Source organism: Panulirus ornatus, chromosome 2 (assembly GCF_036320965.1).
Source record: "Panulirus ornatus isolate Po-2019 chromosome 2, ASM3632096v1, whole genome shotgun sequence".
NCBI classification, from domain to species: domain Eukaryota; kingdom Metazoa; phylum Arthropoda; class Malacostraca; order Decapoda; family Palinuridae; genus Panulirus; species Panulirus ornatus.
Window position 1 is genome coordinate 70,672,152 of NC_092225.1, and position 26,498 is coordinate 70,698,649.

A 26,498-nucleotide genomic window follows, 5' to 3' on the forward strand; every position below is an offset into this window, starting at 1 on the left:
ATGGTTTATACCAGCTACTTCACATGCCCTGGCTCAGTCTGACACCAGCACATTGACGTCTGTATACCACACTGCTCCAATTTACAGTGTCCAATGAAGGCCTTTCACCATCCTGCATGTTCACACTGGAATCTCTCAAAATCTTATTCATTCCATCCTTCCTTCCCCAACTTGGTCTACCCCTCCGCTTTGTTCTTTCCACTTATGTCCACACCATTTCAGCACATCCTCTTCAGGTCTCTCAACTACACACTTTTCATTACCACAGCTCTCTCTAACTCTTTTATTGCTTACTTGATTAAATCACCTCACACCACATATGATGCTCAAGCATATCATTTCAAATATGACCACACTCCTCTTCACATCCTCATTTATTGCCTGTGCCTTGCATCCATATAATGTTGGGAATACTAAACCTTCAAACATACCCATTTTTGCCCTCCTAGATAATGGTCACTCTTTCCACATATTCTTCAGTACTCCCAGAACTTTGTCCCCTCACCCACCCTATGCCTCACAGGCCAGGGATAGCAAACCTCGGTCAATACCTTGTAGCAACGCAAGCCAGAGATAGCAAACCTTGGTCAGTACCTTGCAGCAACACAAACCTCGGGTGGCAAACCTTGGATCATGTCCATTCCCACATATCTAAAACACTTTACTTCCTCCAATTTTTCTCCATTCACACTCACATCTTAACTATCCTGTCCCCCCAGCCCTGCTAACCCAGATACCCTTGCTTTTTCCACTCCATACGTATTCACCATTTCCTGCATTAATGAGGCAGCATCAAGAACAGATGACTGAGCTTTAGAAGGAAAAATCCTCACTTGGCCCCCTTCTCTGTTCCTTCTTTTGGAAAGTAAACAAGAAGGGGAAGACTTCCAGTCCCCCCACTCCCATCCCTTTTGGTCATCTTCTAAGACATGCAGGGAAAACATGGGAAGTATCCTTCTGCCCCTATCCCTAGGGATAAATGCCTTTGTTCACATTAATCTCAACTCCCTCAATTTAAACACTCTTCCAACTCAGGAGGGAAAAAATGGGTATGTATAAAAGAATGTAGGTTTGTGGCAGGGGTGTGTGATGTCTCCATGGTTGTTTAATTTGTTTATGGATGGGGTTGTAAGGGAGGTAAATGCAAGAGTCCTGGAAAGAGGGGCAAGTATGAAGTCTGTTGGGGATGAGAGAGCTTGGGAAGTGAGTCAGTTGTTGTTCGCTGATGATACAGCGCTGGTGGCTGATTCATGTGAGAAACTGCAGAAGCTGGTGACTGAGTTTGGTAAAGTGTGTGGAAGAAGAAAGTTGAGAGTAAATGTGAATAAGAGCAAGGTTATTAGGTACAGTAGGGGTGAGGGTCAAGTCAATTGGGAGGTGAGTTTGAATGGAGAAAAACTGGAGGAAGTGAAGTGTTTTAGATATCTGGGAGTGGATCTGTCAGCGGATGGAACCATGGAAGCGGAAGTGGATCATAGGGTGGGGGGGGGGCGAAAATTTTGGGAGCCTTGAAAAATGTGTGGAAGTCGAGAACATTATCTCGGAAAGCAAAAATGGGTATGTTTGAGGGAATAGTGGTTCCAACAATGTTGTATGGTTGCGAGGCGTGGGCTATGGATAGAGATGTGCGCAGGAGGATGGATGTGCTGGAAATGAGATGTTTGAGGACAATGTGTGGTGTGAGGTGGTTTGATCGAGTAAGTAACGTAAGGGTAAGAGAGATGTGTGGAAATAAAAAGAGCGTGGTTGAGAGAGCAGAGGAGGGTGTTTTGAAATGGTTTGGGCACATGGAGAGAATGAGTGAGGAGAGATTGACCAAGAGGATATATGTGTCGGAGGTGGAGGGAACGAGGAGAAGAGGGAGACCAAATTGGAGGTGGAAAGATGGAGTGAAAAAGATTTTGTGTGATCGGGGCCTGAACATGCAGGAGGGTGAAAGGAGGGCAAGAAATAGAGTGAATTGGAGTCATGTGGTATACAGGGGTTGACATGCTGTCAGTGGATTGAAGCAAGGCATGTGAAGCGTCTGGGGTAAACCATGGAAAGCTGTGTAGGTATGTATATTTGCGTGTGTGGACGTGTGTATGTACATGTGTATGGGGGGGGGGGTTGGGCCATTTCTTTCGTCTGTTTCCTTGCGCTACCTCGCAAACGCGGGAGACAGCGACAAAGTATTAAAAAAAAAAAAAAAAAAAAAAAAAAAAAATAAATAAAAGAATAGTAGTTCCATCAACATCATATGGATGCGAGTGATGGGCAATAGATGTGGCTATGTGGAGGAGGGTGGATGTGTTGAAAATGAAATGTTTGAGGACAATATATAGTGTCAGGTGGCTGACTAACTAATGAAGGGAGAGATATATACTGATAAAAAGAGTATAGTTGAGAGGGCAGAAGAAGGTGTGTTCAAATGGTTTGGACATACAGAGAGAATGAAAGAGGAAAGGATGACAAAGTATATATATATATATAGTCACAAGTGGAGGGAACAAGGAGAACAGGCAGACCAAACTGGAAATGGAAGTGAGAAAGATTCTGAGTGATCTGGGCCTGACCCTGCAGGAGGGTGAAAGATGTACATAGAATAGAGTGAACTGGAATAATGTGGTATACTGGAGTCAATGTGGCATCAAAGGACTGAACTAGGGCATGTGGAACATCTGTGGTAAATTACGGAAAGATTCGTGGGACCTGGGTGTGGATAGGGAGCTGCTTTTTGGTTTCGGTGTATCACATATGACAGCTTGAGTATGGATGCGACTTAATGTAGCCTTTCTTTGTCTGTTTCCTGGTGCTACCTTGCTGACGCAGGGGGCGGCAATCATGAGTGAAAAGAACAAAAGAATGTATTCACATATTTTTTTTACGCATCTATGCTGTTTCCTTTGGGGCAAGGTGGTGTCGGGAATGGATGACAGCAAAACAAGTATGAATATGTATGTATATATATATATATATATATATATATATATATATATATATATATATATATATATATATATATATATATATATATATATCTTTATTTTTTGCTTTGTCGCTGTCTCCCGCATTTGCGAGGTAGCGCAAGGAAACAAACGAAAGAAATGGCCCAACTCACCCCCATACACATGTATATACATACAAGTCCACACACGCAAATATACATACCTATACATCTCAATGTACACATGTATATACACACACAGACATATACATATATACACATGTACATAATTCATACTGTCTGCCCTTATTTATTCCCATCGCCACCTCGCCACAAATGGAATAACATCCCCCTCCCCCCTCATGTGAGTGAGGTAGTGCTAGGAAAAGACAACAAAGGCCCCATTCGTTCACACTCAGTCTCTAGCTGTCATGTAATAATGCCCGAAACCACAGCTCCCTTTCCACATCCAGGCCCCACACAACTTTCCATGGTTTACCCCAGACGCTTCACATGCCCTAATTCAATCTATTGACAGCATGTTGACCCTGGTATACCACGTCGATCCAATTCACTCTATTCCTTGCCCGCCTTTCACCCTCCTGCATGTTCAGGCCCTGATCACTCAAAATCTTTTTCACTCCATCTTTCCACCTACAATTTGGTCTCCCACTTCTCTTCGTTCCCTCCACCTCCAACACATATATCCTCTTGGTCAACCTTTCCTCACTCATTCTCTCCATGTGCCCAAACCATTTCAAAACACCCTCTTCTGCTCTCTCAACCACACTCTTTTTATTTCCACACATCTCTCTTACCCTTACATTACTTACTCGATCAAACCATCTCACACCACATATTCTCCTCAAACATCTCATTTCCAGCACATCCACCCTCCTGTGCACAACTCTATCCATAGCTCACGCCTCGCAACCATGCAACATTGTTGGAACCACTATTCCTTCAAACATACCCATTTTTGCTTTCCGAGATAATGTTCTCGACTTCCAAACATTCTTCAAGGCTCCCAGGATTTTCGCCCCATCCCCCACCCTATGATTCACTTCCGCTTCCATGGTTCCATCTGCTGCCAGATCCACTCCCAGATATCTAAAGCACTTTACTTCCTCCAGTTTTTCTCCATTCAAACTTACCTTCCAATTGACTTGACCCTCAACCCTACTGTACCTAATAACCTTGCTCTTATTCACATTTACTCTTAACTTTCTTCTTTCATACACTTTACCAAACTCAGTCAACAGCTTCTGCAGTTTCTCACATGAATCAGCAACCAGCGCTGTATCATCAGTGAACAACAACTGACTCGTGTGTGTATGTGTGCGCGTGTACACCCTCTTAAAAAAATCATTTGACACCCATGGCTATGATATGTCCCGCATTGATCACTGGTGTAGTTAGTACACTTGTCTGTGTGTGTGAAAGCAATATGATATTTTCTGTAGTCACGTGTTGTATTTAACAGTAAATAAAGGGGAATACATAAAGTATTAGAACAAAAACCTCTATATGGCATAGCATTACGCTCTGTAATATAACAAATCCACAATCTGTACTAATGTGTGCATGGCAACTAACGAATCATGGTGCCATTTAGTTATTCCTTGCATCATGAGATACGTCATAAACCAACATCATTGCAAAGTAAAGATGATGGAAAGTATGTAAACATCCGATAATAACAAACATGCATAAAGAGCTCAGAATATTTGTGTATCGTAATAGTGATATAAAGTGAAGCAAAATCATGAAGCTGGGAAGATTCAAGAAACAGGGTATGATATTTCTTAAGTATGCCAAACACGATAGAATTAGTAGGTCTTTGAGGATATGACTGGTCGGGAAATTCACGAAAAACAATGTCAGTGTCAGCAATGACTAATACCACAGGAGGTACGTTATCTGAATACAGTGTATCAAATATGGTGGAAATGGCATGGGTTCAACCTGTACCGAGTTGAGCTTTGGAGCACACAGGAGGAATTGTAATGTTATTTCAAATCAAAGCTGTGTCAGATAAGATGCAAATCATGCAACATACGTTAAACTGTGTCAACCAACGGGGTTTTTACAGTAACTACTAGTAGAATATAAAGTGAAATAACTTCCGTTAAACGTGTTTATCTTGCCTATCGAGAATTTGACCAGCCTGGCATATGACCGGTCAACCTTTATAGTATATCTAATATTCTGTGACTGCAACTCTGTTGGTAGCAAGAATACATATTGCTGTTGTGGTTCATTGTATCGTGAAGCATAATCTGGTTCATGAAGCACAATTTGCAGCTGGCAACTCTGGGATACCAACTATGCACCGAACCCCAAGAGCTTTTTCAAAAATTCTCATGTGTTGTGTCATACTGTATCACACCATAAGAGTGCCAAATAATTTTTTATTGGGTGTACATGTATGTTCATATATGTATGAACATTGGTGAAGGGGGCTAATGGAGGGATAATAACAAGTACCAGAGATGTGAGAAGGAGATGGAGTGAGTATTTTGATGGTTTGATAAATGTGTTAGATAAGAGTGGCAGATATAGGGTGTTTTGGTCGAGGTGGTGTACGAAGTGAGAGGGTCAGGAAGAATGATTTGGTAAACAAAAAGGAGGTAGTGAAAGCTTAGCGGAAGATGAAAGCCAGCAAGGCGGCGGATTGGGATGGTAGTGCAGTGGAATTTATCAAAAAAGGGGTGACTGTGTTGTTGACTGGTTGGTGAGGATATTTAATGTATGTATGACTCATGGTGAGGTGCCTGAGGATTGGCGGAATGCTTGCATAGTGCCATTGTACAAAGGCAAAGGGGATAAAAGTGAGTGCTCAAATTACAGAGGTATAAGTTTGTTGAGTATTCCTGGGAAATTATATGGGATGGTATTGATTGACAGGGTGAAAGTATGTACAGAGCATCAGATTGGGGAAGAGCAGTGTGGTTTCAGAAGTGGTAGAGGATGTGTGGATCAGGTGTCAGCTTCGAAGAATGTATGTGAGAAATACTTAGAAAAGCAAATGGATTTTTATGTAGCATTTATGGATCTGGAGAAGGCATATGATAGAGTTGATAGAGGTGCCCTGTGGAAGGTATCAAGAATATATGGTGTGGGAGGCAAGTTGTTAGAAGCAGTGAAAAGTTTTTATCGAGGATGTGAGGCATGTGTACAAGTAGGAAGAGAGGAAAGTGATTGGTTCTCAGTGAATATAATGTTAGTTTGCGGCAGGGGTGTGTGATGTCTCCATGGTTGTTTAATTTGTTTATGGATGGGGTTGTTAGGGAGGTGAATGCAAGAGTTTTGGAAAGAGGGGCAAGTATGCAGTCTGTTCTGGATGAGAGAGCTTGGGAAGCGAGTAAGTTGTTGTTCGCTGATGATACAGCGCTGGTGGCTGATTCGTGTGAGAAACTGCAGAATCTGGTGACTTGAGTTTGGTAAAGTGTGTGAAAGAAGAAAGCTGAGAGTAAATGTGAATAAGAGCAAGGTTATTAGGTACAGTATGGTTGAGGGACAAATCAATTGGGAGGTAAGTTTGAATGGAGACAAACTGGAGGAAGTGAAGTGTTTTAGATATCTGGGATTGGATTTAACCAGCGGATGGAACCATGGAAGCGGAAGTGAATCATAGGGTGGGGGAGGGCGCCAAAGTTCTGGGAGCGTTGAAAATGTGTGGAAGTCGAGAACATTATCTTAGAAAGCAGAAATGGGTATTTTTGAAGGAATAGTGGTTCCAACAATGTTATATGTTTGCGAGGCATGGGCTTCACTGAAGTTCCCATTTGCTCCCTTGTCTTACGCACTTTATTTATCTCCTTCCAGAACATCTTTTTATTCTCCCTAAAATTTAATGATACTCTCTCACCCCAACTCTCATTTGCCCTCTGTTTCACCTCTAGCACCCTTCTCTTGACCTCCTGCCTATTTCTTTTATACATCTCCCAGTCAATTGCATTAATTCCCTGCAAAAATCGTCCAAATGCCTCTCTCTTCTCTCTCACTAATAATCTTACTTCAGGTCCTATCAATCTGCTTCGGTTTAATCAGTCTAAGTATCATAGAGCTTCATTACTCTTAATTTCAGTTTCTTTTAATTATTTGTCATTGGACCATTGAAATATTATTTGTGGTTGAGCTAAGCATGAACCTTCTTCAAACGTATGGAGAGAACTGAAGGATGCATTTAGTATGAAGTCTTTATCATCAGTTACATTCCTATGATTAGTCATTGGTCCTATTGTGTCTATTACATTCTATCTCTGTCCAACATATTTGAAGAACTCCCTGGGGTTATGTCAATATTCGTGGAAATATTTTCTATGCTTGTGTTTACTTTCTCTGATGACTTTTTACACTTCCTTTGTATTTTCACAAGTGCATGACAATGTTTTCCATCATCAACTTGAATTTTTGTATATCTTTATCATTTGGCAAATCAACTGTTTCATTTTCCTAATCATCCAGGCTGGCTTTGAGTTTACAGTGGCTATTTTTGGAATTCTTGAAATGCGCTAAGATCTACAAAACACCCCAGCACTGCTGAAAAGCTGAAAATGATTGATAACTTGAACGACACAGAAATCTCATTTCTGACCAGGAAATTATTCAAGTGGCTCTAAGTGACCCTGGAGCTGTTTCCCTTTGATTCAGAGAGATCTTTGCTACTTCATGAACACCTCCAGCTTCAAAGGAATAAGTCAGGCCTCCATTACACTTACTAGTATTTCATTTATTAAGTTTTCTTGGAAAAATTCAGGATGCACTGGAATTTGGCTTCTAATGGACCCCCGTTATCACCTTTCACTCTTTTAAAATAAGTATAATAAGTGGACCAGGTTCTTCGCTATAAATTCATGTACTTTTGTATCTTTAAGATATATTTCCAGGAATTACACGACTAAACAGTTCTATATTTTTCTTGCCGAGTTTTTTCTCAGGATTAAAACATTGTTCTTCAAGTCTTCTATTTGTTGCGAGGCATATATTATCATATATCATCTCTTACTGCCATTCTCAACCAAAGTTCCAGTTTTTTAATCTTTCACAGTAGTTCACATGCTCCAGACCAATGATTATATTACTAAAATGTTTCTGTATTCTCTCTATGATGTGTATTTCTACCTGCTATACTTGAATTTGTACAACACAGCAGTATTCAATTTTACTTCTTATATATACATAAAACATTTTCATCATTAATTTTCTGACTCTGTTCACAAATTTCTCAATACCATTCTACTCAACATTTGGCTTGAGAGTGGGGAAATGTCAGCAGGAACTGTGAGGAAGAGAGAGGAGGAAAGTGGGACAAGTGCGGAAGGAAGAGAACAAGTAGGGAAAGGAGAGGAGGAATGGGAGAGAAGTTAGGGAGGAAGGAGAGGAAGAAGAGATAAAAAGAATGAGTGGGGAGAGGGATAAATGAGCAAAGTAGAGAGAAAGAGAGGAGTGACGAGATGAAGTAGGGAGGGGGAGGGGTGGGCAGATGAGCAAAAGTGGCCCGGGGATTGTAGAGAAGAGCAAGAGGAATGGGGAGAGAAGATGAGTGGAAACATGTGGAGGAGTGGGTAGAGGTATTAGAGGTGTGGGGAAAGGGGGAGAAGTGATGAAAGAGAAGAAAAGAAAGGAAGAAAGAGTGGCAGAGAGTGCATAACAGAATGGAAAAAGGAGAATGAGGAAGGAAAGGGGCAGGATAATGAGAAATGAAAGGAGGGATAAGGGAAAGAAGGAAGGAGAGCAGAAGTGAGAGAGGAAAGGAGCAGACAGCTGTAACATCCCATTAGCTCAATTCTCCCACCCCATACCCTCAGCTCCCTTCTTTCCATCCCCTACACACTTGCCTCTAATTACTTATTCACTTCTCTGTTCCCCTACACCTGCCTTCTGTCAGCGATCTCATTCAATGCCCTTTTCCTCCAATATATGCTTCTTTTCCTACTCTCTCTCTCTCAAAGAAATAATAAACATGTATGGAACAACTAGAGAAAAATTTAAAAGGATACTTGGCAACTGACTGAAATTTAGTCCCATATGAACTAAGAATGGATACTTATGTACTGGAGGTGGCAGCTGAGAAGTCATATTCTTCAAGCAATATGTGAGGTAAGCACTTTGAACTAGCTCTGCCATCATGGCAAACTCTCATCATAAGTACATACTCTCTCTCTCTCTCTCTTCCTATGCATTATCACTGTCCTTTCCTTCCTCTTCCTATGCATTATCAGTGCCCTTTCCCTAACCTGTTACCCTCACACCGTCTACCTCAACCTAATTCCCTCATTTTCTCTCTTTCCTTTATCCATTTACTTCTCCCTCACTTTTCCTGCTAATTCCTTCTTCCATTTCCCCCCTCCAAGTTTCTTAACAATGGAATTAGACTAAATATAAAAAGTTGCTAACAAACGAATACATTTCTTCATGCATAACTAAAAATATATATCCAAGTCCCTCTCTACAAACTGAAACACAAGCTTCAAATACTACTGGTGGGAGGGAGGAGTCCCACAGAAGGTAGCTTTATGATTGCTATGTATTACAAGTAATTGTCTTCTAAAAGCAAAGCAAGCACCCTAAGGGTCAAAGCTTGGACCTAACAGAAAACATGTACAGGTATTGTTAACCTAAGATCTTTTACCCAACCTAAGGGGCCCTGGCAGACGGAGGCGGGCCCATCATCAACAGGGCACAGAAGGAAGAGGTATACATACCCACAAGGTGTCTGTGCTCATCGGAGCCTGGAGTAGTGAGAGCTTTGAGCTGCTGCAGAAGTAATGGGTACTTGAGGATTCGCTGGATGGGCTTGATCAAGTAGGACTCGAGCGTGGCTGAGTGCTGCTGGCGAGGGTTGCGGGATGCCAAGAACTCCTGCAGCGCTTGGTTGCCCTCACCTGTGAGTAAGAAGGAATTAATGTCAGATAAGTTCACTTGTAAAATATCATATCAACTCAGCAGAAGATTACTTTACCGATTCCTTTTGCAGTACTACATTACACTACCTGATATGAATTTCTCTAACCTTACACAAATGTGAATGGAGACATTAAGTCTACCCGATGAATCAACCAGACATGTAAAATGACTGAAACAGTAAGTAGTGGAAGGAACTGAACATCATCTGGTTCATAATACTGAGGAGAGAGGATCTGTCTACTGTCATATAATCTGCTTAAATAGGGAGTCTGAAAATGAACATCAGTGCAGGTTGGTCCCATACCGAGCTACAGAAAAACCTCCAGCACCGTTGTATGGTAAAGGAAGGTAAGGTACTACACAGCAGGCAATGAAACTCAATATGTTGCGGGCCACCATTGCTAAAGGAATACTGCAGCTGATCTGAAATCTTTAGCTCATGCGGCCTTGACATCACGAACCATTCCTGACTATCCATAAGTCTCCTTTGTGGCTCAGCCGTGGCCTTTTGGAGACTTGCACGTTGGTTTCTTTGGTCGAGTTGTGGCAGCCACAGTGCGTGTCCCTTCGTGAAGTGCACTTGCGTGTTTCCTGTTGCCCTAAACAACACTCAACGAGATGGCTGTCTAAAGACAGGAGTCCGTGTCAGGCTGAGACCTGGCGAATCTAACAACCTGTTGTGCTACTGGAAGGTGTGTTTTGTTCTTAGTTTGTGGATGGTTTATGTTCAGGGGACGGGGCGTGTTCCTCAAAGGAAAGAGAAGGGGAATGAGAACATGTTCTAAGGGGAACTGTGACTTAAATGTTCTTCAGAACTAGGATAGATGGAGGCCATTACTTAAGAGAAACTGTGATATCTGTCCTTCACAAAAGGGAAGGGAGTCAGAGGGTATGTTCTCGACAGAGCTGAGTTTTCTACGGATGCGGCGGGAGAATATAATTTTCATATTAGGATATCAAACTATCAAACTAATGATACGGAAAGAACAAAAAAATTGATGGCTGATGTGATTTTTTTTTCTCTATCTTGATCTAATTGCTCTCAGGGGAGTTTTGTGTTTATTGTGGTCTACAGCGTGACACCACCACAAGAGGAGGGCTGTCAGTCTGTCAAGGTCAACAACTGTGGTCTTACCGCATACCTCGCTTGATATTCACTTTATTTCCGTTCTGCCTGGATTACTGCGGTAACAAAAATCCGCCTCATCATTTCCGTCCGGTGTGATGTCCTTCCTCAACCCACTGAGTTTACTTCCGAGTAATCAATTCTGCTGCATTACGCACGTGCGATGCTTCTCTACATTTTCCTATATTTCCTTACCATCTCTGGATATGGTTAAGTCACATTAACATAGTCTTCAGGACAAGTAACCAACTAAAAAGTCTTCAAAGCCAATAAAAAGGTCTTAACAGCCAGCCACTGCATGCGTATCACAACGTTCTTCGATAATCAACCTCATCAAGTACCTCCACCTACAGTACTACACTCGTCCAGTGTCACTACCCATCATTAGCACGCATACAATTCCCTCCGAGCATTATGACCCCCTCCAATATTTCCTGCACAAGTCCGCCTCCAATGTACCAATTGTTTTGAGCCTCGTTACATCCATCACTCACCACCAGCCAGGCCATTATGCAGTTGCTACAGGCCAACAAGATCAGTACACACTCGCAGATTCTACCATCATTACCATTTCACTAACCTGTCACTCTAGAGTTTCAGTCCTTTCCCCTCCCCCTGCCGCCGCCTCCCATCCTATCTAAGCTACACAAACGGGATCAAAGTCTTTCCCTCCCTCCCCCACCTCAGGCCTTCACACACCATATGCTCCAGGCGTCAGTTGGTTGAGGCAACACCTGACGCTCGTCGTCCTCACCCTTGACCTGCGGTGATGGGCCTCATCCCACGGTGAAATTATGAAGGCGAGTTACTTGTACAGCTTATTTTGTAACGCTGGGATTACTTGAAGAATTTCCTATGATGATGGATTTGCTTCTACGTTTTACAGTGACGTTGGGTTTAATCAAGGGACACACAGTAGATACATGCTGTAATGTAGCCTTACTTATACAGCTTACGATAATGTTAAGTTTACTTGTAGAGTAGAGATTCCTGTAATGCTGAGTTTATATGAAGAACTTACTATAGTACTGAGTTGATCTGCAGAGTTTACTATAACGCTGTTACACTTATCTGCTTTGTTTAGTCTACTTTGAAAAACGACTTTGGCATTTTTTTTTTCAACAAAGGCACCAATCACAGATACTGGTGACCATACTAAGGTCAGGCCTGATAGGAAATACATAAAGACAAAACTGGAGTCGTAAGTCTCATAAGTGATGATAAAACACGGCCTCTTAAGTCAGATATACTGCTAAAGTCAAGGCACAAGCCTAGAATGGTAGAGATTTCCAGTGTATAAACATATATATATATATATATATATATTCAAATAATACTAAAAAATGGTGAAGTCAAAGTGCTGAGGAACAGAATCTTCAAAGTAAATCGAGTCATCTGGAATTCATGATGATGAGGAAGAAGGTAAACTCGTTACGACCCAACAGACTTTTTTGTGCCTTCTTCACTGTGTACTTTTTGTAGGTAATAATTCTGCTTCTAGGAAACTGGGAGTCCTTTTCAGATACCGAAGATTCTTCTCTTTCGACACCTGCTTCATTTAAAGGACTATTTTGTCTTTGGAGTAATGCTCTAACATTTGAGGCGGCTCAAGCTCTAGACCCCCTACCTTATCCGATTTATTAACCCTCCTAACCTAACCTCAAAAGTTGACCCATCTGTCATACGCCACAATGTTGGGTTTCTTTCTCCACTTTCATAGATATGACAACGGCTTCTGCTCCAAAGGACTACTTGCCTGTATGCCCCTGCCATTAACCTCACCATGTGTTGCACTATTTTTCTTTGTTTTCTCCTTACGTCTCAACCACTAGTTATTTTGTTTCATTTACGGCCTGTCCCCGATGAAGACTCCAGTCCGTGATGAGGCCTTCGACTCACACACACACACACACACACACACACACCAGATTACGTCTAAGCGACCACTATGAGCGACCCAGATGCCAACTGTAACCAGGTAGCAAACTTTCGTGGTCCAGGTGTGACATGTGTTCGAGCGGCCGTCATGAAGGCGCTAATGTGACTTCCTAACGCCATGTGAAGGAAATGGGAGAGGAGCTAGTGCTGAAGTAACGCTTTCCACTTCACGTCCCCTTGGGAATGAAGGAAGGGACGGGCAAGTAACGGGGAAGAAAGGAATGTGAGAAAAATGATGATGACAGCCTTTAAAATTTTGAAAGTAACAAAATATAAGCCATAAAAAACTGAGGAAAGACATCTGAACAGGGCAGGTGTGGGGAAGAGAAGCGTAACAGGAGTGAAGACTATACACAAACGAAAGAAAACAAAGTTATCTGAATGGCGTGGGAGCGAGGGGCAGCGTGAAGGAATCAGCACTACGCTGAGCGTAAGGAAGACTGGTTGATCACATCAAGCACAAGGACCGGGGAGGGCCGGCGCTCTCGGGGATAGTGGCAGTCAGGAGGGAGGGCAAGGCAGGGGTGTGGGTAGAGGGTACGAAGGGAAAAGGGGGTTATCTTAATACCAAACCTACGTGTAAGTTCGTTACTTGTCTGTAGTGAAATACTACAAGATCTGCGTATGGCAACAGCTAAGTAGCAACTTAACAATATTTACAGCTAAATAACTGTGCCATAATGTATGATTGATAAGGATGGATAATCAGAAGACTTTCGTATTCTAATGTGCGACTAGATTATCTCTTAATTCTACAGTTACCTTACAGACTTACACCGACCTGACGAAGCAGGAATGCTCACGAGTTTAAATCCTTCCGGTGGAGTCTGCCGCGAGCAACAATGTTAACATAACACGGTAATGTCACGACCCTGGGTACTGAAGGGTACCAGCTACTCCACATTCTTCACCCACCACCTGTACCTTACGACACGTTACGTATATAATGACTCGCTTGTTGTATCTTTTTTGAAATGATTTTTTTCCTTTTATCTTCAAATGATTAATTAAAGCTTGACTGTGCCAATTTGGCAGACTCTAATGAACATGTTGCCAAATACTATTTTCACTGTGCACAACAATATATTAACATCATAAACTTACCCCGCAAAAACGCAAGAATAGAGAAAATAAACAAGAAAAAGATAATTTACTGATTACGTTCACAGGTGGGAGGGGGAGAGACGAGACTTGGGAATAGTGGGGGAAGGGGAGTAGGGAAAGGGTGAAAAACATAAAAATGGGAAGATTAAGCGCTGACAGGGTTAAGAGAACACACAATGTAGGGCGAACATTGGAGGCTCGGGGAAGCTATGTTAAAACGTGGGAGAGGGTTGGTGGGGGAGGTGTAAGAGATCGTGGGAGGGCAGGAGGAGGATGGAGGGATGGGGGATGAGTTAAACAGGAGGGACGGCAGACATGCAAGAGGTTCAGGGTCAGCCACACGACGACACGGTGCCTGAAGGTGACATCGATGACACCGGTAGAGCCAAGATACGGTCAGCCCCTCCCCCCTCCCCCAAACACACACACACACACACACACACACACACACACCTGATGACGAGCTCATGCCTCAACCTGTCACCCTAACGGAAGAAGTCAAACTAACTAACGAGCTACATCCAACACTTTCTTCCCTATCAATTAAGCAAACAGCTCTATAAACGGCTCGTCCTAAAACATAAAACATTTACGACATCAAACATTTACATAAAGTGTGAACCAATCAATGCATATCCAACTGGCTACACATCCAAAATAACACCGAAATTTCGCTTTGTTTCATGAAACGGACTTGGGTCGCTAACACTGCTCATTCACCTCAGCTGAAGCAACAACAGAACTCACCAGCAGGAACCGAACTTACGGTGCTAACCACCTGGGTGAGCAACGCTCCACACCTGTCTCACCGAGCATTCTGAAGTGTGTGTGTGTGTGTGTGTGTGTGTGTGTGTAGGCCGGGTCGATGATGCGGGTAGATCTTGAGAAGTGGGACTAATACCGCTGTGGGAAAGAAGACGGCCTGGTGAGGGTGTAGGAAGGCTGATACACTGGGTGTGTGTGTGTGTGTGTGTGTGTGTGTGTGTGTGTAGCTAGGGGGTGGCAGTGGAGGGAGAATAAATTGTGTAAGAACGACGGGGCTTAAGAAGATGGGATCTTGGGGGAGATGGAGTCAAAACAATGCAAGAGTAAGAGGATTACGGGGTTGGGCCGGGGGGTCTCTGGGTGGGTTAAACGCTGGAGGGAGGAGACTCGGTGTGCTGAGTGCGTGGGGATCCACAGGAGGAAGCCTAGACGAGGATCTTACTAGAAAATGTTCAGAGTCGGGGAAGGTAGTGGAGGTATGGATGGGTCCCAGGAAAGGTTCGAGAGGGAACACATCCCAGGGAAGAGTCTGTTTAACTCAGATGATTGACTCTCTGGGATAAGGGAGGTGAAGGGCGTACGAGGTTAATAAAGGTGAACTCAGAAGTAGTCCCGTGGGAAGGTAGGGAACCTGGAAAGGCACACACAGGACTGGGGAGAGGTGAAGGAATACCTCATAAAGTTGACCTGTTATCAGGAACATGGCATTAGGGAACCAAATGGTGGCCCCTCCCATCTTCACGAACCAACACAGCTTTATGTCACAGCCGCCCACTGATGCCAATACACCAATCAATTTTTTTTTTTTTAAGAAATTAGTTCTTTAAACTTCGTAACAAAAGTAATGTTCCAAACCTACGCGAGGAAACGTTTACGGCACATTAAGGAAGGTGAGACGCGACCGTTCGACATCTCTGCGCATATTCCAGAAACATTTTAGAATTATCATAATTTTGGCAATGGTGGTTCTACCTGAATTAAAGGCAGTTCTTAACCAAACTACAAAATTTATCTCCGTTATCTAATGACTTTAACACGAAAATTTCCCGCAGTCTGCTGGCATACAAACTGCAAATTAGGTTCAATGTCTGTACACTACAGAGTAATGAACTTGAACGAGCAAAACTAACATCGTTATGTGCGGCCATAAGACATGGGCTGGCCTGGTGTTGGCAGCACTATACAGGGAGTTCTCTCAAGCCTGGTTCTCTGGCCTCATGACCCACCGTCACGGTCGCTTACAAACAGTTAACCAACTCGTCTCAAGGACTGGGGGGTGGGGAGGGGACAAATTTTACGACGTCCAGATAATCTGGCAAGCTATGCAGATTAGGAAACAGTCTCAATTTTTTGTTTGCTTAAAACACAAATAGATTATCCCCTGGCCTAACCTGTGCCCTTGAAACATCATCTTAATACTGTTAACGACAACACTCAGCCACGTATTTACCGCTTTCCTAACGGCTTTTTGTTTCATCTGCTTAGTAACAACCAGGGCAACTTCAACTCAAAAGTGTTTCAGTAGCAATTGCAAGCGTCTCGCAGCTTCGCTTCAGAAACTGAGAGCCACAAAATTTCGAAGTTTATAGAACATGTTATTTACTGAAGATCACACTTTTCCACAACTATTCAGCCTTTTTTTTTTTTTTTTGCTTCAGTATGTTAGTATTATGTACCTATTTATCTACTTATTAATTCTTGTAATGTGTTGATTAGAACAATTGCTTGGGTATTCGAAACTGTTTTACACATGTGGATCTTTCTTAGTTTCGTACACTAATGTACTACAAATGTGGTACTTTCTTAAATTCGTACACTAACATACAACAAATGTGGTACTTTCCTTTCTTAGTTTCGTACACTAATATACTACACATGTGGTACTTTCCTAAATTCGTACACTAACATACTACACACGTGGTACTTTCTTAGTTTCATACACTAATATACTACACATGTGGTACTTTCTTAGTTTCGAATATACCACACGTGGTACTTTCTTAGTTTCGTACACTATCATTGCATTTCACCAACATTCGTGGTCTTTCTAAGTAACCTCTCTTCTGCTGAACACCATCCGTCTAAACATCTCTCCTAATATCTTGCTTCTCTCTGAGACCCAACTGTCTCATGAAGTTTTTGCTAGCCATCTTTTTTTTTTTTTCATATCAGACTATAATCTTCCCTCATGATTCTGGTTCAAAGATGTTGTCTGTGCTCATTCCAACATTAACACATCTGTTGCACGTCTCGAGGACCCAAAGTCCCCAAACTCTGATGTTATCTGGCTCAAGATCTCTCTCCCAACTAACACTCTCTCCCTATGTTTCCCATACAACTCTCCTACAAATTCTATATCGTTCTTCGACTATCTAACCTCCTGCTACGAGTCTGTGGCATCATCTCACCCGCAAGCAGAGATCCTCTGCTTAATCAGTGGATTTCAACGTCCACTTTAATAGGGCAATAGTTGAATTCCTCCCATACGGATGGTTGAGGAGACGTTCTCCATTCATACCCCACCCATATTTCTGATCTCTGTGACCACTCTCCTCATATTTTGTATCTGTTTCTCACCTCTAATCCTTCGCGCTGTAAGTAAACAATGTTACCCCTTCCCCCATTGGCTCATGAAACCATGGTCTCATAAATGTACATCTTAACGGCACCTCTTCCTCCAGCAGCCCACTCTAAACGTAAATACTGGCACCTCAACAAAGCTGGAGCTGACTGGAGCAGCTTACGAAAAAATCTTTATAACTTTCCTTGAGTAAATTAGTTTCTTATGTGGTGATGCTTGTGCCTCCGCTAAACGCACAGCAGAGGTTATCGTTTTAGGAATGGAAGCATTTACCCCCCCTCATCCTTCAAGACGACCTTCTCTTCCAATTTATGGTTCAACCGGTCCTCTTCTGAGGCCATTCAGGCAAGAGATCAGGCATATCGAGCTTGGAAAACTCTCCTTCTCATACTCCCACTCAGCATTTCTCACTGCCCGTTATCATTGCAAGCACGTTATCCGTAAGGTAATGCATTCCTTTATTCAAAGAAAGGGTGCTAATCTCTCCTCGTCATCCACTAACATATCTTTCTATTTTCTAGCTAAGGGCATCGCTAACAATTTCTGTCGCTCTACCTTTCCTTCACTTCCCCGGTAGGCACAGCAACTGATTTTAGTTCCCGTTTCTCCTCTACTCCACCTTAGATGACTAACATTCCTCCATGCCTTGATGCTCCTCTTACTAATCCTATATCTCTTCCTGTGATCTCTTTTCGGACTGTCCGAAGAGCGCTTCTCTCCTTGGACACGAGCAAGGTATATCATGGTCCTGATGGCATCCCTCCCCGTGTGCTTGAAGCTTGCACCTGTGCTTGCTCGTCCGTTCCGTTTCTGTTTGGAAACGAGAACCTTTTCTTCTTGGAAACAAGCGTTGGTACATCCTATCCCTAAGAAGGGTGACTGTTTTAACCCGTCTATCATCCCGTTGCTTTGACATCTACCATTTCCATGTTGGGTTTCTTTCTCCACTTTAATTAATAGATATGACAACGGCTTCTGCTCCAGAGGACTACTTGCCTGTATGCCCCTGCCATTAACCTCACCATGTGTCACACTATTTTTCTTTGTTTTCTCCTTACGTCTCAACCACTTTCGTTATTTTGTTTCATTTACGGCCTGTCCTCGATGAAGACATTCCTCCACATCCTTTAATTCTGCCCTTCTCACTCAGTCTGCAATCTCGACCCAATACTACGTTCTCAATAAACTCAGACTTTGACACAATATCTCAGAGGGGTTAGACGAAATCTGGTTACTTTACCGCCTCCAAGACCAAGTTCCCACCAATCTCTCAATCGAAAACTCCCCACAACTCTCGTCTCTCCTTTGACGGTTCTGTAATTCCACCTTTTGACTCGATGAACATACTTGGTATTGCTGTAACATCCACTCTGCCTTGGAAACCCCACATAACGGAAATAATTATGTCTACCTTTAAGAAACTGGGAGTCCTGTGTAGATGTCGAAATTCCTTTTTTTTTTTTTTCAGAACAGTTTCTCAGTTTATACAAAAGACTGACCTGTCCTCGTATGGAATACTGCCCTCACATCTGGGGAGGTATAAACTCTCCCAGGATAACTTCAAAACTTGACCCGCTTGCCCTACGCTGCAATGTTGGTTCCCTTTCCCCTCTTCTACAGCTATTACTTTGGTTTTTGCTCCCGAGATTTGTGTGCCTCCAGTACTACAAGCTAGACCACGCAATACTCGGTAAGCTGCAGCGTTACATGATTACTGTGTGGCCGTTGGCAACTCAAGAGTAGGAAGTTCTGATAACTGTTTCTTTCCTTACACCTCGAAGCTTTGGACCTCTGTACCCTCTCATGTCTTCCCCTTTAACTACGGCCTGGCTTATTTCAAAATACAGGTTTTTTACTTCCTCCAAATTTTGTGAATACTTTCCATTGTCTCTCTTCTTTTTCTATTTCATTAACTTCTCTATATTTCAATTAAGGCCTCAAGCCTCCAACGTAAATAAAAAAGTAAAATAAAGAGTACGGTTTATTAATTTTAGCGCCTTGTAACGGTACGCTGGGAGAATCTGGCCCGGTTACCAAAATAAATATCGAGACACTAACGGTAATGCTTCGAACTGCTCCAGCCATCTCCCGCCCCTGGTGTGACTGTCAACAACTCTTGTGAAACTGGCATGTGACTGGCTACTGCTTCCTCATGACTGTGGTCACAGACAAGATAATGACGCTGTATCACGCCGCTAACACCATCTAATTCTGTAAACATAATGCTAGGTTTCATTGCAAGAAATAATAGCTATAAAATGCCCTCGTCAGAGATCTATAATGTGTTGTCGTTGCTCTGGACACCAAACTGTTGAGATCTAAAAATAATTTTTGTTATACAAGGAATATTCCCAGAACTAATAAAAGTTTTCAAAATAATACTTCCGAAAATTCAACGCGATCTATTCATGTTATAGATACAATGACCGAAAATAACGGTTTATGTTACAAGGAATCAAATGTAATAACACTAGGATTGACAACTAATTACGGTTTACCAAACACTATAATGATACAGACTGATTGTAAATAAGTCTACTCAAGAATGACGATAATATGTACATTTTCCCTTTACATATAAGAAGATTAAGTAACTTCCTCCTCGGGGTATCCCGTGGCTGAAATAAGATGTTTTCAAATCATCCTTTCCTTTGAAACAATATTAAAGTCAGTATAATCTACTTTTATTACACGATATCTATAGCTATCTTTTTCCCTGCTGAGATGCTGGAGGGAAGAGATGGGCGTAGAGAAGCCTCCTGCTTTACTGTTTCCATGTACTCATATGAATACACATTACTACTACTATGATTATTAATTGTGCGTTACAAGAAAGTTTTCCACTCGTGTTGCCCAGTCTTTTAACCAATGTACTTATGTATTATGTCCTGAATCACACACACACACACGCACACACACACCTTAGCCTAAATTAAGTATCCATTTTATCGGCCAGCCCCTAGGGTAAGAAGAACAGCTAGGTGGACTGAGGACGGACTGAGGAGCGGCTGTGGCGCAACCACGATTCGAACCTATGTGGGTTGATACCAGGCGGCCCTTGCACGCATTACGATCAGTAACGCCAACGGGTACGCCACAGAGGTCCAGCAGATAACCTGGCCATAGGTCTTCTGTTATCTGTCTTCCTCAAGTACTATCTCTTGGCGAGATAAGAACAATGCACCAGGTCGCACAAGGATTGGTTGTTCTGGACAACACCTAACACCTGTTGGTGTTCTTATACATCACATTAACGAACCAGACATCATGCAGATTGCTACTGCCTAACTAGCTTTGATGTAAAGAGAACGATGGACAACATCTCTGGCTAATCGCAATCACTACAAAGAACGTGAATATCATTCCATTAACGCCATAAGCTACACATTACGCACACAAGAGCAGTGACAACCATGAAACCTACTTCCTTCGAACTGCTACACTGTGGAATTCTCTTCCTTCTTTCTACAACCTTTCTACTTTTTCTTAAGGGCCACGTCTGTGACAAACACAAGCTCTGATTACTTTCTTCATTCTTCTCATGCTATCTTCTTTTCTCAGCCTGTGCTGTGTTGTTAGCAATGATAAAAGAAATTACTACAGCTGCATCTACTACATGCTTATGTCCTACCGATTCACTAAATTATTTTGTTAGCATATACGTAGATATACGTACGCATAATCGGGGTCCCTAAATATACCGGCAGGCATAGAGGGGGTTGACTTACTATATAATGATAATAATAATATTAATAATAATATCAATAATAATACTAATTATAATAATAATAATGCTGGGGGAAGATCACGCTAGTCAGGTAGGCATCCTGCGAACTATCAACAACATATCAGTTTAACGGCCGTGCTCGAGCATGGGTGACGCCAGCAGTCAGGGTCTGCGTGGAAACTAGAAAACCCGCCATGATCTGATAACCCACATGGAGGATCTTGTACCACACCAATTACCACAGACTCTTCGCCTAATAGGTAAAAGCAATTTTCTACGCGGGTAACGCCACCTATTGGTGTGGTCGCACGTGGAGCAGGGAGACTTAGAATCAACAAATACCGTTATCTTTATGTAGTTTGCACAACACCCCTTTAACGCCTCCTACTGATGGTGTCATCAGTGGAAACATACGCTCCATAACCATCAAATTTCTATTGCTGTCGGCACCTCCTGGGTTATGTTGGGAACACCTCAACGTTATTAGAGAAACGAAATTGAAATCGTAGCCCAACAAGCGTCCTCCCCACGTGTACCAATGTCCATTTATGTCGTCTTACTCGCGCACCCACAACAGTCTATTCACCTTCGTATCTTTCCTCTATAAAGTACAGTTATCATTTAGCCATTGTACTGTCAACTGGATCCATATGGAAAAGGGCTACTTAGATGTACGATTTAACATCTGTGACGTTAGACATATATGCTACAGTCTGCGTGTTAAATTCTTCGAAGTTCATGTAACTGACGTACATACCAACTACCACAATCCAGGTCACAAACGTTAATCATGAATTATTATTAAAGTTTACCTAATGTATTAAAAAAATCCAACTTACAACAGACTGTATGATATCTATCACAAATAAAAAGACAAGGTTATAAAGAATGACTGAAACCTCTTTATCATAACGGTGAGATTTGTAAAAACGACAGCACAACCCGTAGATATGACGATCGATCCGTCATATCCAAGGGTCGTATCGTCGTGATCAAGGGGTTCAATCTTCATGTCATATGTACTAATCAAATGCAGCGGTCATGTTCAAGATGTGACTGAAGAATCTACTTACTTGACAAGTGAATAGGAGAAACTCCAGAAACTATCTAAAATACCTGTACATAAAGTGTTAAATAATAAAAGACAGATATTACACAACATAACCGGTAGTAATACGTTACAACATAACAGGTGGATAATTAAGTGTGTAAAATGGTACAAGCACAACCGGGGGTTACTTCTTCAGGCTCGAGAGTTTGTGTTTCGCCTCAAGGAACTTGCAGGGGAAACACTACATCGGTAATAAAATACCTGGTCATCTACTCCCGGATACAGTTTATTTTGATGACCTTCAGGAGGGGATAAAAATAAATTCGCTAGATATTTTACAATGACAGTTTAACGAAGACATAATCACAGCTCATGGCTTTTTTTTTTTTTATAACGGAGTCTTGGTTAATACCCGCAAAGACGAAGGCTTGTCATACGTCACTTTCTGTAAAGCGTATTATTCCAACGTCCCCATCACCAGCTCGTGATGTGTAGTGACCCAAGAGTTGTCAGACAACTAAACACAAGTCCTCCCTCCTCCACGAGACAATGAAGTAAACAATACATCATAATTAAGTGTGGAAAGCAGGCACAGAATCTGAATTCAAAGACGGTGCAATAAAATATTACCCCGAGCAGAGAACATCATGACAAAAAAAACAACACATACGGGTACTGTGAGTAAAGGATAAGGCAACATTCAGCGTGTGGCGTAAAACAAATCACGTAATTTACGCTTATGGAATTATCAAGTAAATATTTCAAAGCTAAAATATATTGAGAATAAGAAAAACATATACAAGCCGGTAATGGCGATACTGCTTGTGAATCGTAAATTCACCTCTCAACATCGGTACAACTTAGAGCACAATTTGCCACGAGCGGCAGCAAGCCTCTGCCACCCAGTGGCACCCCTCATTCAAGAGGCAGCCAAAACAGCACTGCCAGGCTTATGAAAGCCACCATCCTTCAGCGGACGCATGCCTACAAACACACTCCTCGCCGCTTGCGGTTAAAATAAATTCTATTTAAATCGATGAAAAGTTAAAACGTTCTGTCTTAGTGCAGGTAAATCCTTATCTATCTATCTATCTATCTATCTATCTATCTATCTATATATATATATATATATATATATATATATAATATATATATATATATATATATATAATCATGTGGTCACCAAATTATCAGGTACACTTTACTAAGGTATTCTTCTTGTTATGGCCACACTTTAGTTTGTCATTCATTACAACGTATGTGTCCAGCCATGCAGGTCATCATCACATTACCAACCCCATTTTTTCCCCCAACCAACTCTCTCACGGTGTACACCAGTATCGTAACTTATCACGCTATCATCCTCACATTAAAGGGGGCGCTATCGCATTGCACTATCTCTTTTGTGCTGGACGACCCTATCTAACCTTCCCTTGAGCACCATCGCCACTTGCAGACCACATCCGAGCGGTGTACAACCTTCACTTGTTCCTCGTGACCAGCGTTTCGTACCAGGTGATCATTACAATAGGAAGCGTCACTGACGGCGGCAGAGTGGGGCACACGAAGTCTTGCCCAGTTTGGGAGGCCTTCAAGGCCTTGGACTGGTGCAAGTCGTCTTCTGGTGATGCTACAACAAGCAACGACTCATTACTGACGGCCACTGTATCAGTAAACAGTGCTGGCCGTAAACGACAAATAAGCGACTCCCCCCCCCCCCCCACATATAATATATATATATATATATATATATATATATATATATATATATATATATATATATATATATATATATAAATTTCATACGCCATTTCCCGCATGTGCGAGGTAGCGTCAGGAACATATAACTGAGCCTTAGAGGGAAAAGTCCTCACTTGGCTCCTTGTTCTGTACCCTCTTTTTGGTAGGCAATACAGCAAGGGAGGATTTCCAGCCACCCACTCCCGCTCCTCTTAGTCGCCTTCTAATACAAGCAGGGAATATGTGGGCAGTATCCTTTCTCCCCTAACCCCAGGCATAATATATATATATATATTAATATTATGCACCTGTAACTCGAATGCAATGTACTCTAACTTCTTTTGACGTATCACCACGACTGTAGCAGGGGAAGGAAAGGCATCTCCCAGAGGTAAACTCTAAATAAACGATGATCACAAAAAGTATTCAGATGTAAACAGGAAATGCTGCTGCCCACAAGATGGGCAAGACGACATCAACAGGTCGAGACAAACAAGGTGAGGACAGTTACGGTAGCGGAAAGAGGCTGCCACAAGGTCAGGCGATGGTAGTGGTCAGCCTAGTACGGGCGTGCACGCTACCTTGCCCGCCTGCCTGCCTGCTCCCCAACCACCCAACCTTCCCTCCCTCCCTCCATCCCTTCCTCCATCTAGGAAAGAGAGTCCTTTAGTGTCTGCTCGTGACCCAAATACACTGATGAGGGTGTGGTAGATCTCGGCGCATATGACAAGATGGACTGTGACTGAAGACACGAGGTTCACTAATTAGGGAAAATAGGAAGCGGGGAAGAGCAGAAGGACGGGAGAAGATAAGAACGAGGATTAACTGAACTGTCTGGGGATGAGAAGGATAGATGAGAAAGATGACAACAGGGCAGGCGAGGGAGAGGATAAAGAAAGGTGTAAGAATAAAATTCACGATGATGACTACACGACAGAACTTATGCCATGGAAAGCAAGAGAATGACTTTAAAAGAAAAATACCAAAGGAAACAAAAAACAAAAGAGGGGAGGAGAGAGGCACGAGAAACCAGACACTAGTAGTGTGTGTGTGTGTGTGTGTGTGTGTGTGTGTGTGTGTGTGTGTGTGTGTGTGGTCTTCGAGAGTTATCTTAAACACTTGAAGGTAAATATTCCCTAGGTGGCTGTTGTAAGCTGAAGCTGACGGCTTTTCTGACCCCGACAGATGACTGGAGGTCCAGAGACCAAGTACCTAACCAACACCAGATGAAGAAGGGTGTGGTCACTAACGTGTGGGGGTGACGGAACCGCTCGACGCAGGAGGTGTTCGCCTGATCGGCCGGCCCGGTCAGGGAGTCTCAATACTTTTATCCATTTATGGTATGGGCAAAACATGCCCTAGTCATGGCCATCTCGGGTGCAGAGGAAATGGGAGACGAGCGATATAATGAAGCAGTATAATGAAGAAGTTCATCAAGAGCTCCTCAGGAGTTCGTAGACTTGACTACTTCAGGTAAAGGTTATACAAGGCAAATGACGTTAAGAGAATTCCACAATTTCGCTTCTCGAGAAAAGACGGAAGTTACCATAACGGTCAAAGTTCGTAAGGCCGGTGGTCATGATCACGGAGAGAGAGAGAGAGAGAGAGAGAGAGAGAGAGAGAGAGAGAGAGAGAGAGAGAGAGAGAGAGAGAGAGTCAAAGCCACGAATAGAGATAGGAGAGAGAATGGATGGTATGGTCCGAGTGAGCCGTCGTGGACCAGGGGGGTTGAGGGGAAGGACCAGGGCAGCAGCAGCAGCAGGAAGGTACCGTAAGCCCTGGCCACTGGTACACACTACCTCATCTCGCCCGCTCGGGAAAAAAAAAAAAAAAAAAAAAAATTGAACTGAGGTGACCCCTCCCCACCACACACAAACACTATCACACTGACAGGGGCGTATCCAGGGTTTGGGCAAGGGGAGCAAATACGAATCCGCCAAAATACTGATGAAGGCTTTAAAGAAGAGTTGTAGGTGAGGACATATTACATCTTAGACAACCGAGTTATTCTGATGTTAGATTTCATCACTAATATCAATCAAATCCTTCTAGAACTGAATGCAGCTGTTAAGGGGAAGTTAGTGTATTAGGACCCCGGTGACCATCTCTGAATGAATGTTTGTTGTATACTTTACAGCTCAGGGAGGGGCAACTGTCCAAGTAGCCTCCCTCCTCACCACTGATGCCTCCTTGGTAGGCCCGGATACGCCCCTAAGCCTGCCTGAGGTTACGCCGTGAGAAGAATCACCTTCAGCGAGGTTGTACTGTTTTAAAGGATGCGATTAAATATCATTTTTCGTCTGTTCCTGACGCTTCCTTACCTTGCTAACCAGAGGACTAGCGAGCAAATACGAAAAAAAAAAAAAAATCTGGTTATATTACTACTGAATTTTTTCGATATTTAGTTAAGCTTATTCAGTTTTATATTCCCCTATTAACGTGAGAATCATTCACACTCACTAATCTATTTTCAGAACCTGAGATCATATTCTTGACTTCTTGTAAGTTTTGGTAGTCGATCCTCGAAATGGCCAACAGAAAATCTGAATAAATGTGACGCTGTAATTAAGACCTTGCGTCACAGGCATGATTTCTTCTGATCCTTATCTTGACTGAGCATTCACTACT

At 42.6% G+C, this 26,498-nt stretch overlaps 1 protein-coding gene across 10 annotated transcripts in view; it reads right to left on the reverse strand.

Moving 5' to 3' along the window:
- The window catches only part of sif (still life), a 1,536,257-nt gene that overhangs the window by 99,580 nt on the left and 1,410,179 nt on the right, over positions 1-26,498 (reverse strand). For all 10 annotated transcript variants that reach the window (XM_071677265.1, XM_071677235.1, XM_071677256.1 and 7 more), the window contains one exon: positions 9,637-9,816. In XM_071677265.1, coding sequence (XP_071533366.1) covers positions 9,637-9,816 — 180 coding nt within the window. The remainder of the gene's footprint in view (positions 1-9,636; positions 9,817-26,498) is intronic.